Here is an 18,595-nt window from a genome sequence, read left to right on the forward strand (position 1 = left end):
GCACGCACGCACGCGCACTGAAAAACCAGAGCTGTCCATGGTGATGCTGAGAAGACCATCTGAGGCTCTGTCTCTTGCCTTCCCTGGTCAGTGTGCTGAATGCAGTAGCGGCTCTTCCCTCTCTGTCCCCTGTGAGTGTGGACTGGGGCATGTAGCCTTGGGGAATGACTGGGGGGGCAGCTCAGCTAGTACATAGGCATCACTTTGATTGTCATTTGGAAAGAAGGGGGGCCTCTTGTCTGTAAACAAGGCGACAAGACAGCGCTGGCAATAGATGAGAATGGGGCAAACACCCGGGGCTTGTCGCTAGGAAAAGGGCCTCCTAACAGCCAGTTGGGGGCTGGAGCTTCAAGCCTGCTCCTGTTGGAACCAGTCTTAGTAGAGACAACAGTTCTAGAAGCTGAATTAAAGTGACATCACTGCGGATGCCTGGGGCAGGCAGAGAGACAGTCCTAGACATGTCTTCCAAGTCTTCTCCCTCTTTTTTTTTTCTTTTGTTTTGTTTTGTTTTTCGAGACAGGGTTTCTCTGTGTTGTTTTGATGCCTGTCCTGGATCTCGCTCTGTAGGCCAGGCTGGCCTTGAACTCACAGAGATCCGCCTAGCTCTGCCTTCCGAGTGCTGGGACTAAAGGCATGCGCCACCACCGCCCAGCTTTCTCCCTCTTTTCTTGTTTGTTTTTGTTTTTGTCTTTCTGAGACAGGGTCTCTGTGTAGCGCCAGTTGTCCTGGAACTCACTCTGTAGACCAGGTTGGCCTTGAACTCACAGAGATCCGCCTGCCACTACCTCCCAAGTGCTGGGATTAAAGGTGTGTGTCACCACACCCCAGGCTGCCTTCTCCCTCTTAACATGCCCAGAGGCTCCTCCCTAGAACTCCCAGAGTCCAGTTTAAAAATCTAGCCTCCTAGGGAAATCTGCTGACCCTGCAGATGGGCAGTCTGGACCCTGCCTGTCTGGTCTCTGCCCGCCTGGCCTGTGACTGTAGCTGAAGGACATCTTTCAAGTCAGGGGACAGATGAGACAGAAGCCACTGAAGTTCTGACCCAGGCAAGGCTGTGTCTGGGGGAAGCAAAACCTGGGGCTTTGGGACACCATCATCCTCAACACCTCCAGTTCTGTAGGCCTGGAAAATCTCTAAAAACAGGGCTCTGTGGCTACTGTGTTGTTGATAATAATCCCAGCTGGTCCAAAATCAGCTTCCCTAATGCTCCTACTCCCCTTCCAAGCAGGCACTCAAACTTCAACTCCTGGAGGTCCCTAGGGTCCCTAAGTTGACAATGACAGACCAGAGGGACTTAACCTGGACTGGCTCCAGGGCCAGGTTCCACTGTATTCAAGAGATGGGTTTTCCCTCTTTAGAGATACCTTAGGGTTGAGCTAGGGATGTTGCTCAGCTGGTTCAGTGCTTGCCTAGCATGCCTGAAGCCCTGAGTTTGATTCCCCAGCACTGCATAAAACCAGCATGCTGATGCATGCCTGCAATCCTAGCACAAGGGTAGTAGAAACAGGAGGATCACAAGTTCAAGGTTATCCTCAGCCACCTAGACAGTTCAAGGACAACCTTGGCTCTATGAGACCCAATCTAAAAAGAAAATACACAAGAATATAAAAGGTATGTTTGAGACAGGCAGCCCATGAACTCATGATCCTTCCGCCTCAGCCTCCCATGGCTCGTATTACAGATATGGGTCACCATACCTGACATCTTTAGTTCTGAGAGTGTGCTCTGTTCCTAGGCTACCTGGAAGGCTGATGTAGAAGAGTCACATGTTCAAGGCCTGCCTGGGCTACAGAGCCAACTCAAGGCCAGCCTGGCCAACGTTTGGCCCTGTCTCAAAATGAAATGTTTTTAAAAAGAGGTGGAGCTTGGAGGATTGTAGCTCGCTGGTAGAATGCTTACCTAGCATGTCTAGAGTTCAATCCCTGATACCACAAAAATAAACAGAAAGGACTGTGTCGATGTTTCGGATACCACAGGCACTCCCCCGGGTTTGCACCTGTCTCCTCTTCAGGACCGCCCCAGCTCTGACAGTATGATAGACTGAAACTCCCATGCTCACCCTCACCCAGCCATTAGCTTGGTTCTTAATAAGCACCCTCCTATTCCCTGTCTGCTGTGCTGGGAGTGAAGGCAAGCCACGCCCCTTCCAAACCTCCCTCACCCAGTCTGCTGCTCTGCCCACCATGCCTGGAGTCTCTGATGGACATTTTCCTTCTGTCTGCAAGGCCAACATTACCAGTCTGACTCTAAGCCGCAGGGCCCATGGGCCCTGAACACTAACTCCCTCACCAAAGACCTGCCCAAGCAGTTGGACCTGAGACTACCTGCTCACATCACCAGTGGGATGCCCCACCTCCACACTCCTGCCACACACACAGTCAGTCTCTAGTATATCCCCCAGATAGGGAAGCAAGGCTGAGTGGGAAGGGATACCAGTGTCCTAAGATCAGCAGACTTTTCTAGATGGACCAGTGCCATGTGACTGGGTCAGCTGAGCCTGGCCAGTACTGGATTCACAAGATGAATAAGAGTCCCTAAGGGACTCTGAGCCAAGGCAAAGGACTTCCAAATGGTCGACACACTTCTCTGTCTGCCAGTGGAAACACAAAACAAGGGCTAGCCTTAGCAGGGAGGAGCAGGGGTTCTGAGTCATACAACTGTGAGGATAGGAGAGGCGTGACCCTGGGCAAGTCACTTTATCTGTCTGAGACTCATCTATTGTGAGGAGTAACATACCCACCCACAAGGTGTGAGGATGAAAGAAGGCATATCCGAGTGCTTGGCACAGGGCCTGGACCATGATAAGGGCTCTGTTAATATTAGCCATTGGCCAGTGTTACAGAAAGGGTGGAAGGAACAGCCAGAGAGGCTTTGGAACTGAGGGGACATTCAGGCTCCGCTTTGTAGGATGACCAGGAGATTGCAAAGAGCCTTACTGTTTTAAAGAAACATAATGGAGAGAGAGACAACAAACAGACGTTTTATTGTGAGTGGAGGCCCTGGAGAGGTCTTGATGGGGCTGAGGCTAGGCAGAAGTTACTGATGCTGAGTTACATGGGGGAAGTTTGTGGTAGACCTTTTGTTTTGCTTCTGTTCTTGTTGTTACTTGTCTTGCTTTGAGACAAGGTCCTACTCTGTAGCCCAGGTTGGCCTTGAACTGAGCATCCTCCTGCCTCAGCCCCTGATAACTGGGACTATAGGGGTGTACCATTACACCTAGCTTCAGGGCGGTGGTTATTACGGTTGTTGGTTTTTACATGGGGGAGGGGGAGGAGGACACAGCACGTGTTAGGAAGTCAGAGGACAACGTGGAGTAGTCGGTTGTCTCCTTCCACCGTGCGAGTCCCAGAGACGGAACTCAGATCATCAGACTTGGTAACCAGCAAGAGCCATCTCTTTCCAGCTGAGCCAGCTCACCAGCCCCTGGTTTCTAAGATCATCAGTCACCTTTGTTCGCTAGAGACTCTCCCTGTAACCAGGCCTTCCCTCTGGGGTCCCTCTGAAGCTCCTTGCTTCCTTGACCTGTTGAGGGGTCAGGGGTAGGTTTTTCTGGGTTATCCATTGCTGCTGCCTCTCTATTGTTTGCACCCTGAATCCTGAACTTCTTTCCTGGCCATAACACACCAGTTCTTTGAGTGACTGTCGTATGTCGAGGGTGATGTGTGATTTGTCTGCCCTTCCTTCCCAGGGAAATCCCAGCAGAGCGAGCCCGCAGGACACTCAGTGGGCACCAGCTCCGGGCTGAGTCCCCTCAGGACCTTGGAAGGGGACAGACACAGTTTTTTCTTGTTTTCAGTAGTGCTGGGGATTGAACTGAGGAGAGAGGGCAGCAGCTGTCACTGGCTGCCTGTGCTTGGAGCCAGACAATACCGATGTTCAAACCCCAGCTCTGTCGCTCAGTGTGTGTGGCCTCGGACAAGGTGCTTAGCCTCTCTGAGCCAGTTTGCTTCTCTGTGCATAGTCACAGTATGGCTAGCTCCTACATTCCCCCAGGTACCAGGTTTCTTCCTTGTCCTCTTCCCCTTGGTTGAGACTGATGCTTCCTCAAGCCCTCAACCTTCCTTCCTGGGATGGGCTCCTGAGGTGGGAACTGTGTCTCTTTTGTTCTCTTAGGTCCCAGCACTGGGCTCAGCCCATAGCCTCTTCCCATAGCAGGTTCTCTAGCCCTGGCAGGTAGGTGGATGAGGTTCTGGTAGAGACACCAAGCTAGATGAGACCCAAGGAGAGCTTTGGGGCAGGAATGGACACCGGCACTGGATGGATTTGGAGTTGGGTCTTCAAAGCTTAACCTATGCTGCCATGCCTCAGGGCTGCACCTGCAGATAGTAGACCCTGGGTTCAGATCCCACCTCCATCTCCCACCAGGTGCGACACTGGACATCTGACTTAATTAACTGAGCCTCAGTTCCCAAGTACAGAAAGTGGGGGATGTAAGTCTCGAAAGCAGAGGATGAGGAGGGCTTCAGCTGCTGAGACCCGTAGATGCCAGTAAGGCAAATTGGGGCAGGCCTGGCTGACAGACAGTTCATACCCAGGGCAGGCCTGGCTGACAGTTCATATCCGGGGCAGGCCTGGCTTGACAGTTCATATCCGGGGCAGGCCTGGCTTGACAGTTCATACCCGGGGCCAAGGCCCTCTCCCTCCTCCTCCTGCTCACCTGAGAGGGGCAGGGGACAGAAGCCCACTGTCTCACCTCACAGAAGATTGGAAGCCAAGAGGTGTGGAGACACCAATCCTGGCTTCATGAGCTTAGGTTAGCCTGACTGTGCCAGCTGGCCAACCAGGGAATTAAGAGGAGGCTGAACCAGTTTCCAGGGCTGTTCCTTCCCTGGGGTCCTATCTGCTCTCCCTCAAACCTCGCCTCTCCCTGCCACCTTCATCTCCACCTGGTCCTGGGCAGGACCCCTCAACACTTGTGGTTACTCGGGGGACTGTGGCAGAGCCATTTGGGCAACTTTTCTGCATGTATCGCACCCTTCAGGGACACTCCCCGAGAGCCAGGCAGGACTCCAGAAGGAGCCTCTCACTAGAGCAGCTTCACCCTGTGCCTTCAAGCCCTCTCCCATACCACACTGGAGCCACCATCACCACAGAGATGCAGGCTGACTCATAAGGACAGATGGACATAGAGTGTCCTATCCAAAGACCTGTGTGCATCCATCCACCAGAGGATCTGGGGACACAAGCGCGTAGGATTGCACACATTCACGGAAGCACACCTATGTTCAGATGCAAGACTCGTGGAGCCTATTCACAGATGCTGGCTCATAGACACATGTTCACAGATACATACACACAGAGCATCCTCACAGGCACACAGACATCCACAGATGTGAACTCATAGATACACATGCATTCAAGACACACAGATGCAAACTTATACTCACAGACACACAGGGACACTCTCAGACGGGCTTGGAGGTACTAGCACTGACGGACACAGACACACAAACAGCACACACAGAGATCTGCCCAGAGAGATGCGCCTACCCCTGCAGCGCACCTTTGCCCAGAACCATGGCTAGCTCCTTGTCTGCACGCTCCAGGCCTCCCCTCAGCTCGGCCTTCCTGGGTTGAGTACTCTAGGAAACCCCAGGTCCCGCTGACTCCTAGTCCACAGAGACTCATATGAAAGGTTCTGGGGCTGCAATTAGCTCAGCCGCAGAGGATGGGTAATCAGTCTTTCAATCTTGAGAGGTAGTTTAATACCCACGCTGTCCCAATTGTGGCCCTTAATGTATTCATTCATCCAACAGACAACATGTGCTTTGGTAGGCACTGAGATATTAAAATAAATAGAACAGAATTGGGTTCTGGGGACTCCAGGTTTATAGAAACACTTGGCCATGGTACCAGGGAGAGAAGTAGAGCCACTCTACCAGTCCACAAGGGGTGACCTCAAGAGGACCAGGGTTCTGATTGTGGTCTTTGCCTACTCACAGGAGACAGTGCACATGAGCCTTCATCCCACCTTCCTGACCACAGCTATCCCTGTCTCCAGGGCCATCTTCCAGCCCAGTTGACAGGGCGGATCTCCCTAGTTCTTGATTGCAAATATTCTGAGCAGACCATGGCAAGCAAGCTTTAGACCCTGACTGTCTCTAGACATCCAAGAACCAGCAAGAGCATGGAGCACCCAGGCCCCTTTTGATGCACCCCTGTGCACACCTATATATGCTAAGAAAACCACAGGGGTTCAGAGTGACATCAAGCCCCTCGTTGATGATTTTAAAGAGAAGAGAAGCATAGATCTGTGGCTAGAGAGATGGCTCAGGGGTTAAGAGCATTTGCTGCTCTTGCAGAGGACCCGGGTTCAGTTCCTAGCACCTACATGGAGCCTCACAATCACCTGTAACCAGTTCCAGGGGATCACATGTTCGTCTGGCCTTCATAGGCATTGGCTTACATGGGGTGCACATACCTACATCAGGCACACACACATACACAAGATTTAAAAAAAGAAAAGAAAAGAAAATCTTTAAAAAGGAAAGAACCCCAGACCCTTGCTGGAGCCTCGCCTCTCTTGTGCTGAATTACCTGAATGCCGTGATTCTACCTCTGTACCATAAAGCTGCACCTCAGGACAGCTAGCTCTCCAAGCACCCAAACTGGGGCTCTTTTGGGTGGGGAGATGTATTGTCCTCCTTCAGGTTAAGGCTAAGGACTGGCCAGGCTTCAATTCCCAGCATCCTGTGGTCCAGTCATACATCTGCCAAACCCCTCTAAGCACCCACTTACAGGTCCTGTCAAGGTCACTGGGTCACTCCTACACTCATTACCTGCTGGGTAAGGAAGCCCTTGCTTCTCAGCAGGGCTCTTACTGTCTCTAGCCTGTCCCTCCTGCATCCTTCCTTCCCAGTGTGACCACCGTAAGCTGGAAACCCTCCAAGGCCTTGTAGAGGGAGAATGTGATCCCATCCTTCCTAGTGGCTGGTGGGAATAATCCCAGCTCTAAACATAATTGGTGAGAAGGCCAGCTGGTTCCTAACAGAAAACATTCTAGAATAGTGTACAGAACAGAAAGCTTTTCTATTGCTTCTAAGAATCAAGGAAAAGGCTAGAACTGGGCTGGCAGGAAGTGTCCTGCTGGGAAGAATATATCAGAAAGACTTGAACTTAACATACCAGCTGACTGGTCATAAATGTGCTCAGAAACAGCTGCCTCGCTTAAGAGTAGATGATGTCCCTTTTAAAATCTTGTTGGGGCCCAGAGACGGCTCAGTGGCTAAGAGCACTTACTGATCTTCCAGAGGACCTGAGTTCTGTTCCCAGCACTCGTATTGGGCAGTCTGTAACTTTAGCTCCAGGGGATCTGATGCCCTCTTCTGGCTTCTGCTGGATCCTGTACCCATGAATGTGCTCGCACGCGCACACACACACACACACACACACACACAGACTAAAAGTAAAAATTAAATTAAAAAAACCCTCATTGTTAGTCACTGTGCTGGATAATTTTATGTCAGCTTGACACAGTTTAGAGTCATCAGAGAGGCAGGAACCCCAATTGAGAAAATGTCTTCATAAGATTAGTCTGTAGGCAAACCTGTAGGACACTTCCTTAATTAGTGATTGCTAGGAGAGGGCCCAACCCATCGTGGGTTATGCCACCCCTTTGCTGGTGGTTCTGAGTTCTATAAGAAAGCAGGACAAACAAGCTTGAGAGCAAACCAGTAAGCAGCACCCCTCCACGGCCTCTGCATCAGCTCCTGCCTCCAGGTTCCAGCCCTGAGTAAGTTCCCATCCTGACTTCCCTCAGTGATGGACTGTTAGTTACCTGAAACTGTAAGCTGAATAAACCCTTTAAATTGCTTTTGGTCACAGTGTTTCATTACAGCAATAGGAACCCTAACTAAGACAGCTAGCGAGATGGCTCAGCAGGTAAATACAGTCCTAACAACCTAAGTTTGATCCCTATCCACAGCAGAAAGAGCAATCAACTCTTAAAAGTTGTCCTCTAACCTCCACCCATGCACAGGCGTGCCCTGTGGTACACACACACACACACACACACACACACACACACACACACACAAAAAAAAAAAAAATTAATTAATATTTTTATTTAAAACTCAGTTAATTTGCTTTGGGTACTTCATTTTGGGATGGAGTCAAGGAAGCCAGCATTTTAAAGACTATTAAAATCCTGAATTTCCCCAGCACTTGGGAGTCAGAGCCAGGGGCATCTCTGTGAGTTCAAGGCCAGCCTGGGCTACAGAGTGAGATCCAGGAAAGGCGCAAAGCTACACAGAGAAACCCTGTCTCAAAAAACCAAAAAAAAAAAAGTTCTGAATTTCTGGCATCAATCATTATATAAAGCTTGTTTCAAAACCACCTGTTCAATACTGGTTTTCTTCCCTTCCAGATTGTTCTCTGGGGCAGGACTGAGAAATGCCTGAAAGAGACAACAGAAGAGATTCGGCAGATGGGCACAGAGTGCCACTACTTCATCTGTGATGTGGGCAACCGGGAAGAGGTGTACCAAATGGCCAAAGCTGTCCGAGAAAAGGTGAGTAACCTGGGCATGTCTGGCCCCAGCATACCGAATTCATGCGTCCTGGGAGGGAGTGTTGCTATGGCAGACTGACTCTGTGCAGGGCACCTTTGGGGACTCTCCACGAAGCTTGTCCAAGTTACTTGGGCAGGGACTGGAGTTGATAACACAAAAAGAGTAGACCTCTGTGGTCCCTTGGACATTTAGACCCTATGAGTTTCTCTCTAAGACAAATGTCCCATTGCCTTCTGGGAGAATCCTTTCCTTAATGCAAAACATTTGGGCTGGGTAGATCAATGAGCTCCAAGAGAGAAAAAGAATTCACCCTATTACATAGCCCACTCATGGTAACATTAACCATTTTTATGTGACCATAACTTCATTTATTATAAATATGCTGCATTCCGGGTATAGTATGTACCATAAATTATTTCTAATCCTCAGACACAGCTGGTATGGCACCAGCGCCATTTATAAACAAGACTGATGCTCAGAAAGGCCATGTGGCTGGTGGTTGCGGAGCCTGGTCTGTGCCCCTACAGGTACAGCCCACAGGGACTGGCTGCCCTCACGGCTCCACAGCCCCCTCTTGCCCACAGGTGGGTGACATCACCATCCTGGTGAACAATGCTGCTGTGGTCCATGGAAAGAGCTTGATGGACAGTGATGATGATGCCCTCCTCAAGTCCCAGCACGTCAACACCCTGGGCCAATTCTGGGTAAGGGCTTTCCTGGTCCAGAGCCAGCCGTAAGCATGACAGGAAGCCTGGGTGGGGTGGGGGAAAGAGAGGTCCGATGGGACCAGGGCTTATGCTAGCCGGGATGTTCAGTGGCAAAGTGGCTAGTTAAAAGAAATGACTGACAGGGAAACACAGGAACTGCTGACTGGCTAGCATAGTGCTCTGCAGCAGGGAGGCCTCAGCCCCTCCATACCGAAGACTAAGTCACTAGGGTAGCTATGCATCTTGAGCGGGCTGTTCTCCCCAGTGCAGGGGTGCTGGGCTTGGCAGAGGCTCTGCTGCTCACACTGACTTCTGTTACCCACCCTCAGACCACCAAGGCCTTCTTGCCACGGATGCTGGAGCTGCAGAACGGCCACATCGTGTGTCTCAACTCCGTGCTTGCGCTGTCGGCCATCCCTGGCGCCATCGACTACTGCACGTCAAAAGCATCGGCCTTTGCCTTCATGGAGAGCCTGACCTTGGGGCTGCTGGACTGTCCCGGTGTCAACGCCACCACCGTGCTGCCCTTTCACACCAGCACCGAGATGTTCCAGGGCATGCGAGTCAGGTCAGTGGGTGAGACCAGCCACCTCTCCCTAGCCATCCCAGCCAGCGGTCTTCACAGGAAGAGCCCCGGGATTCCGTGGCCTTACCTCGCCCTCAGAGCTCCCTTTTCCACTCACAAGGCAACAGGATACTACTGCACCGGTATCCATTACTCTTCCAGCTCTAAGGAAGGAGAGGCTTTTTTGGGGTTCACAATAAGAGGGTACAGCCTGTCCTGGTAGGAAGTCGCAGTGGCAGGAGCGTGAGGCAGCTGGTCACATCACATCCACAGTCCAGAAGCAGAGAGGGGAAGAGAGACACGAAGGCTGGTGCTCAGCTCGCTCTCTCCATTTTATTCAGTCCCAGACCGGCTGCCCACACTTAGAATCCTGCTGCTTCTTACAGGAGCTTACACAAAACACCAGTACTGAATGTGCTCAGTGGAGTACTACCCAACAACAAAACAGGAAATGAGTGATATGTGACCCACATAACGAAGCTCATATCCAAAACGCTAAGTGAAAGAAGCCACACTAGCACATTCTGCACGGTCCCATGTACATGGCATTCTGAACCAGGCAAAACTATGGTGCTAGAGACAGGATCAGTGGAGTAGAGTCTGGAAGGGAGCCCGAGGAAACTCGGTGGTGGTGGTGAAACAAGCGAAAGTTAATTGAGCTGTATGCTGAAGGTGCGAGCCTTTTATAGTGCCAGAACTGGTGAGGTGGCTCAGTGGGTAAAGGTGCTTGCTACCAAGCCTGACGATCTGAGTTCGATCCCTGGGACCCACTGGTAGAAGGAGAAAACTGACTCCAGCAAGGTGCCCTCTGACCACCACATGCATTCTGTGACACATGTGCACCCACACATACACACAGTATGCACACAAGCACACAGCACACACACACACACACCAATAATTTTTTAATTAGTAAATACAAATTATAGCCCCATGTAAAGAAACCCCGAAGCCCCACTACTCAAGCCTCTTGCAGACCCACCTTATGTAGGGAAATGTGACCTCAGGCTTAGTGGTCATGCTTGAATGTCAGGACCTGGGGCGGGGGGGGGGGGGCATCATGCTATAGCTATGATATGCCATGTGATGCCGGGCTTCAATGCTCTTTAAAATGGGGTGATCACAGGCAATACATTTCATTGATAGGGAACATCGTATCACTACACAGCACACACCCAATTTAGGGGAAGATTTGTTATACCTCTCAGAGCTGTGCTCATCCGTAAAATGGCAGGAGTGGTATCTACCTGGTAGATTGCTGGTAAAATGTAGCATACCCAGCACAAACCCTAGGACACAAAAGTTGCTCATAAAAGAGATGCTTCCCCTGTTATTTTAATTTTTGACACAGGGTCTCATCTGTAGCCCAGGATGGCCTTCAATTTATGGTGATCTCTTGCCTCAGTCCCTGGAGTGCTTGGGATCCTAACCTACTCCCAGCTGTTATTTTTACCAAGAGTAAACATGGTCTTAGATGAGTTTTACTAATTTTCGTAGAAGACAGTCTCTACTTTTATCAAGAAGTAGATATTTCTGCCTGGCTTGCTAACAAATTATCATACATTTTCAATTTCAAGGGGGTTGTACTCATGATTATACCGATGTCCTGGGATCAAATCCTAGTTCCGTGTAACCTCCATCAGGTGACTTGACTTTTCTGTGCCTCGGTTTCCCTGTTTATATATTTAAAAGTGGTTGCTGATAGCACCTCCTGCTTCACACGTTGGGGGAAAGCCTGTGTGAGAATTGACTGGCTGTGCCTCTTTGTGAGCACTAAGCGGATGCCAGCCGTCTGTAGCTGTGCAGGTGAGAGCCAAGGCTTGGCCAGAAGACCTCTGCTTAACCAGCTCCTGTTGATTGAAAGAAAGATGAAAAGAGAAAAGCCTCGGCTTTGCCCTGTAGCCATGCCAGCAGTTTCCCAGGGGTGATGATCAGTTAGGACAGGCCAGGTGGGCATCCAGCAAGATTGGCTGTGTCCGTGGGTGCCACTGTCCTCAGGTACTGACTTACTCTGTATTCCAGTCACACTAGACACGGCCCTTTCCACTACAGTGTTGTTGCATCTGGCCCTCCCAGTAGCCTTGCAAATGAGCTATAAACCCATTGCACAGATAGAGGAACTGAGTGTCAGAGAGAAGTCATCTGTGTGAGGTAACCCAGCTGGAGTTGGGCCAGCTGAGCAGGCTTCTCTGGTCACTTCCCAGCATCCTCCGTTGTCATCCCACCCACTGTTGAGAGAAAGAGGGAAATCTTAACAGGTTTGAAGCCTCTCCATCGGCTCCTTCTGCAGGGGTCTTACCTGGGAGGGTCCCCTAAAGCCCATACAGCTGGGACTTGCTGCCCTCTCTCCTCTCCCCCTAGAGACGTGCTGGACATTATAGATACGCCACCCTGTCACTGGAGTTGCACCTGTCTGAAAACCCAAGGCCAGCCCTTCTAGGCCGCAGGTTCACTATCTGAGAATTGTTCACTATCTTGGTCTGAGAAGAAAACCTAGTCAGCAAAGTTTGGTCTCTGGAACCCACGTTTATAAAAATCCAGGCAAAGGTAGCATGCACTCATCATCCCAGCACTGCAGAGGCAGACAGGCAGATCCCTGGGGCTTGTTGGCCCATCGGGCTAGCCAAGTTGTCGAGCTCCAGGCCAATGAGAGACCCCATCTTAAAAAAACCAAAGTGGATGACTCCTGAGGAATGATCCCGAAAGTTGACCTCTGCCCTCTACACATGTGCATAGCATGTACCTGCACACACATAGACACTTGTGCATAGACAAACCAAAGCTGCGCTTGTCACATAACTGAGGAGGTACAGGGGCGGGGGAGGGGGAGGGGGCGAGTGCAGCAGTCTGTCAGCTCCAAGGCTGCCCCTTGCTCAGGAATGGCATGATGACTGATGACTCACTACCCTTCATCTTACTGGTACCACAGTGAATCATAGCCCTTTGAGGGCCGGCAGCACATGCCCTGTGTCTTCAGACTGAGGGAGGCAGGAAGAGGCAGAAAGAGTCATTGGAGCAGTGCTAGGAGCTCACCCGTCTGCCCCCGCCTTCCTTATCCATAAATTGGAGAGAATATTTGTGCATGGGCCCGATACTTAGGGAACACAATGGGTACACAGGTCTGGGGTCAGATGCCTCTGAATAGGCATGGGAAGCCCCTGTTGTGTGAGTATTTGACGGCTTGTTCATCTGGAAGTCCCATGGAAAACCACTCTATGTTTGACTGACAGGCTAGTGAACCAGCAGCCTGAGGACCTCCCCAGGCAGAAAGGCCCAGTAGAGGAGTGGGGCAAAACGACAAGTATTTATTGAGCACCTACTGTGTACCAGGTCCTACTAAATGCTGAGGCTGCAACAAGGAGTGAGATTCATTGGGCCTCCTCCCTCAGAGAACTCATAACCTGATGGAGGAGACAGGCCATTGGCAAAGAACAACCTGACAGGCCAGGTCATTCTAGATGTGGTTGTGGTTAGGCAGCTAGACAGGAGGTAAGATCGGAGGCCACCCTGCACTGTGGGAGGCTGGACAATCTCTCAGGGGAGGACCTAGGAGGAGTGAGCAGGCTGTGGGAATGGCTGATGAGGAAAGATGGTACAGTAAGAAAGACTGAGGGCTGGCCCATGCTGTAGAGTGTGGAGGAAGTCCAGTGTGAGTGCCAGGAGCCCTGGCAGATTTTGGAGAATGAGCCTGGCAGGGTGGACTCCTAATTCCTTGATTCTGTCAGAGATACCCCTGCTAGTGGGCAGACTCCACTCACATGGTGGGGCAGGATGGAGGGACGCTAACAGGCATGGACTAGGAGAGAATCCCACAGCCTCGAGTCCCTCACACAGAAGAGCCAAAGTGATGCCCTCAGAAACATTAGTCACTCACCAAGGTGCCTGGCAGAAAGGCCAATTTCTCCTTGAGAAACCAGTATTTTCCTGCCTTCAGGTTTCCCAACCTCTTCCCGCCGTTGAAGCCAGAGACAGTAGCCCGGAGGACGGTGGAAGCCGTTCAACAAAACCAGGCCCTTCTCTTGCTCCCGTGGACCATGAACATCCTCATTATCTTGAAAAGGTATGGGATGGGGAAAGAGAGTTCTTCACCAGGTTCAGGTCCAACTTTTTCCTTTACTCCAGTGGGCCCTAGTGGGGAAAAGGCAACAGGCAGGAGAAAGTGAATGTGAAATCAAGTAGTCATGTCTGCTGAGGGCAGGAGGTTGACTGTACTGACCGGTAATGCAGACTTGTTGGTCTAAAGTTTGTTTTTTGTTTTTTGTTTTTTTAATATTTTTGAGGCAGAGCCCACTGTAGCTCAGGCTTATCTGGAACATACTATGAAGCCAAAGCTGGCCTTGAACTTGTAATTCTCCTGTCTCTCTAGTATTGGTATTATAAGCATGCACTACTGTGCCTGGTTTAAAAATTATAAGGGATCCAAACAGCTCTTGCTCATGTGAGTTTTATCTGTCACTACTTACTTCATTAGAAATTAAAGCTGGGAGGGGAAGTTAGATTTACACACTAGTTTCTAGTTACAGTTTTCTCACTTATAAAGAACAATAACAACTATTAAATTATCATAACTGTCTTGTTTGTTTGCTTGCCTTTTTTAGTTTTTTTAGACAGCCTCTCACTAGGTATCCCAATCTAGCCTCAACTCCTAAATCTATTTTTGTGACAAGCAGTTCTACTTTCTAAAACAACACAGACACGTAGCTAGGGGAGGCACTGGCTTACGTTCTTGCAAATCTCTCCATCGTCTGGTTTAATCTGAAACAACTAGATTCCTACATCTGCTTCTTAGTTCAGTCAATTGGGATAGTCCCCTGTAACAAACCTCAGGGAAGCTGCACTGCACGTACAGAGAAATAAAGGATAAAAGACAAATGATGGGCCTGGGATGTGGCTCGGTGGGTAGAGAGCCTGCCTGGCATGTATGAAGCCCTGGGATCGGTCCTCAGTGCTGCATAAACCAGGTGTGGTGGTTCCTGCCGGTAATCCCTGCATGTGGGAGGTAGAGGCAGGAGGATCAGAAGTGTGAGGTTAGCCCCAGCTACATAGTCAGTTTGAGGCTAGCCCGGGTGATATTTTTTTTAAAGACCCTGCCGAGAAAGAGAGGGAGAAAAAAGAAAACAGGAAGGGAAGACCGAAAGGAAGAAAGAGAAAAACAAGCTACTGCAGTGTTACTATAAATATCCTAGAGAGATCTCAGGCACCTCCAAGAGTGCCTGGACCACATTTTTAAGAACCACTGCTCTGCAGACAGTCAGGCATAGCCCAGCCCCCAGGTAGCTCAGTCTGGTGACAACAGGAGTCTTCATGCAAAGGTCCAGAGTCTGGAGAAGTGTCAGAGCTCTAGTGAGGTGGGGTTTAAAGACCACCTTGGGAGGTGGGCTTTTCATTCTGGAGATATTTTCTCCTCTAGAATTTTCCCAGGACTGAATCCACCTAAGACTGTCTAGACTCATTACATCTGGGTCCCATGCTGAAGGGGCTAGTTAGTACATGTGGCTCAGTGTGCTCTCCATAGAGGGAGAGCTGTGTCCCTGTAGCCATGACTGTGGCTCCTGCTTGTCATGAAGTACAGCCCCTTGTTCCAGGCTCACCCTGTTGTTATCATCAAACATTGACTCCCAGGAAAGCCACACCCTTGTGTGACTCAGGGAACAATGGCAACCGGCCCTTTGTCTTCCATTCTGATAACCTCTGTGCACGCAGAGGGTGGAGAGTGGAGAGCAGGAGAGGGGGCATTTGGAGCATTCACATACCCCAGCTTACCCTGCCCTTCAATCCACATGCCCATTCACATACCCTGCCCTTCAATCCACGATGTTCTCTGACTGCCTGAGGGATCCCCTGAAAGAACAGGCACCCTGCTGGGGGGAATGGCTCAGATGGAAAAGTACTTTCTATGTGAGCATGAGAATCTGAATTTGATCCCCAACACCATGTCTGACCTTCATGTGTGCACTGCAGGATGAGAGCATACACACAGAGACAGACAGACAGACAGACAAAGAGATTGATTTCTTTAAAAGAGGGCCAGAGAGATGGCCAGCAGTTAAAAAAACACTTGCTGTTCTTGCAGAAGATCAGAGTTCAGTTCCCAGCACTCACATCAGGCAGCTTACAACCTCCTGTTAACTCCGGTTTCAGGGGATCTAATGCCTTCTTCTGGTCTCAGTAAGCAACTGCACTCAAGTGTACAAACTGGCATCCATACATCCACATAATTAAAAATAAAACGACTAAAAAAAACCCCACAGAAGTGCATGTGTCTTGGGGTTCTGGAGGCTGAGAGCATGGCATAGCATCTGGCAAGGGCCTTCCTGCTGCCTCATGACAGGATGGAGAGGTTCCCCCAATACAGGACAGAGCAAGTATGCCCAGGGAGCTTGCTTTAGTAGTAGAGTCACTCAGACTGTCCACTAATCCATGACTGGGTGGATTCCCTCACGCCCCAGCCACTTCTGTCTCACCACAAAGACAGTCAAGTTTCAGCTTGCATCTTGGAAGGGCCGGAACACATTGAAGGCGCACCAAATGCTGAGAGCACAGTCCGTCTGTTTTCCTATGCTTGACCCTTTACCTAATGAAAGTGCTAATTCTTGGAGTTCAGGTGCTGTTTTTGGAAGGGAAGCCAGTGTATGGGTTGCAGGGGAGACAGGAGAGCTTCTAAAACCGTTGTGTACTACCCTGTTTGGCATTGCCCCACGGACCCCACCACTGCTGCCCACCTGACTAACCATCTGCCCTTCCCCCCCTCAGCATACTCCCACAGGCTGCACTGGAGGAGATCCACAGGTTCTCAGGGACTTACACCTGTATGAACACCTTTAAGGGGAGGACATAGAAGCAGGAGGAAGACACACCTGAGGAGCCACGGAGCCTGAGGGGAGCCACAATACCCGGGCACACACCGATGTGCCTGTGATTGGCATGTCTGCTGGGTGAGCAGGACTGTTCCTGTCCCCAGGGAAGAATCTGCGGCTCCCAGGTCAACTCCAGGACCTTTGTGCAGGACTGATGTGTGTTAACTCTGACCCCCATGGGGAGCCAAGACGCCATTCAGCAGCCACCTGACAATTTTGTACATTTCTCATTCTGTAGGGTTTATTGTTCAATTGCTTCTCCAGTCTGGCCCGCCTGAGCAGTGTGCACCTAGGATTTCCAGGAGAGTCTGCCCCCAGACACTCTGCCTTCCCCTCCAAAACCCGCTCACCCTCAGCTCCTGCAAACTGGTTACCCGGCAGTAACTCAAATAAAGAGGTGGCTTTGGCAGCTTCCTTTGTTCACATCCTTGGGAGGGGGGCAGCTGGGAAGGAGCCTGTCCCAACCACAAAGAGAGAAAAAGGGTCATCTCAGGGTCTACAGAGAGCAGGAGAGGGACTGCAGCCCAGCCCAAGGAGAGAGGGTCGGGGAGGCCCCTCCAGACACACGGCTTCCCTGGTGGGATCCCTGAGAGCTAGTCCACAGAAGAACTCACCACAGCTAGAACACTGTCTGTCCTTCCTTGACCCCACTGGGCCACCAGCTTAAAGTCAGCCTTTACCGAGTACCTGCTGTCCACCCCACGTGAAGAAGCCAAGATGATACCAGCAAACCATACCGTTCGTCACTTAGGCCAGCACTGTGGGGTGCTACAGACCCCACAGCACATCTAACTGTGGGGGATGGGAAAGCCCAGAGAATGGAAGGAGCTGGGGTGGCTTCAGGCAAGGGTAGAGGCGCCCATGGTTCTCTAATGCGACTCTCATGCTGAGAAAATTCAGTCAATGACACTGGTCAGTGTGGAGCAAGGAGCAATGTGACCTGCTAGGAGTAGCATCCATCTGTACAGCTTTTGCAGGTGAGCGGCAGGGAGCAGGCAGGGGTTCCCCAGAGAGAAGGAGAAGGGCCCAGGCCTCTGACATAGTGGGGAGCCTCCTTGAAAGCCTCACCAAGGCCACATAGACCTGAGCACCTCAGGCTGGACCTGAGCTCACACTCACAACAAGGAGAATGAAATCACTCAAGTGAAAGCAGACTGGTCCGCAAGGGAAACCCTAGGTGTCTTGTGGAGTACTGACTTAGTATGCTTAGGGCGTTGCCGACCTAAGACATAGTGTTTGCACTGTGTCAGTCACCAGCTCTCCCTGCAGCTCCTGAAGACAAAAACCAAACCAAACCAAAACACAGCTCAGAGTGACCACTTTGAACAGTCTAACCACTTGGCGGTGAGTATCAGCCAGATATGACCCCCAGATCACCATGGCCTCCAACAGGGAAGGTGTCTGCCCTGCAACCTCAACTTATTCATGAAAACATCTTCCCTCTGGGTACCCACTACCCAAGATGGAAGTGTCCCAGGGAGTAAATGTAAGTTGGTCCACCAGCATCACGCCCTCTTGAGTTCTCCCTGGAAATAGTGTGTGTCACTTCCGTTCCCATTTTACTGGCCAGATCCGGTCATGTGATCATGCCTGCCAAAGATCCTGGGATGCTGAATACAATGAGCACATGGTCTGCCAAGCCGTGGAAGAAGACCTCATGAGGAAAAGTTAGAACTGAAGCCAGGGATGGAGAGAAGCCAACTCAAGGATGTAGTAGCCCAGGAGCCCATGTTGGTGCTGAGCAATCCCTGTGGAGGCAGATGCCTGGCTCTCTTCCCAAGCACCCTTCCAAAGGGAGCATTTGGAAGCTTGTTCCACAGATGTGAAGAGCATTCAGAGCAGGATGTGGGCTTGACCTGGATCAGAATTTGAGCACAGCTCTGACTCCTGGTTTTTCATGACACCAGACAGTTTCAAGCAACAAGGAGTCAAGGTCGGCTCATCCATCATCTTCCTT

At 50.7% G+C, this 18,595-nt stretch overlaps 1 protein-coding gene across 5 annotated transcripts in view; it reads left to right on the top strand.

Moving 5' to 3' along the window:
* Window positions 1-17,047, top strand: part of Dhrs3 (dehydrogenase/reductase 3) — a 36,443-nt gene extending 19,396 nt beyond the window's left edge. For 3 of the 5 annotated variants that reach the window (XM_052716932.1, XM_052716933.1, XM_052716934.1), the window contains 5 exons: window positions 8,366-8,509; window positions 9,037-9,213; window positions 9,546-9,784; window positions 13,716-13,841; window positions 16,535-17,047. In XM_052716932.1, coding sequence (XP_052572892.1) covers window positions 8,366-8,509; window positions 9,037-9,213; window positions 9,546-9,784; window positions 13,716-13,841; window positions 16,535-16,619 — 771 coding nt within the window. In that variant the 3' untranslated portion in view covers window positions 16,620-17,047. Of the gene's footprint in view, window positions 1-8,365; window positions 8,510-8,938; window positions 9,214-9,545; window positions 9,785-13,715; window positions 13,842-16,534 lie in introns of those variants that run through there. The other 2 variants (XM_052716935.1, XM_052716936.1) reach the window with 2 other exon arrangements.
* Window positions 17,048-18,595: the final 1,548 nt, after the last annotated feature.

The sequence above is a fragment of the Peromyscus californicus genome, unplaced genomic scaffold (genome assembly GCF_007827085.1).
Source record: "Peromyscus californicus insignis strain IS unplaced genomic scaffold, ASM782708v3 Scaffold_5__1_contigs__length_169319896, whole genome shotgun sequence".
Lineage (NCBI taxonomy): Eukaryota > Metazoa > Chordata > Mammalia > Rodentia > Cricetidae > Peromyscus > Peromyscus californicus.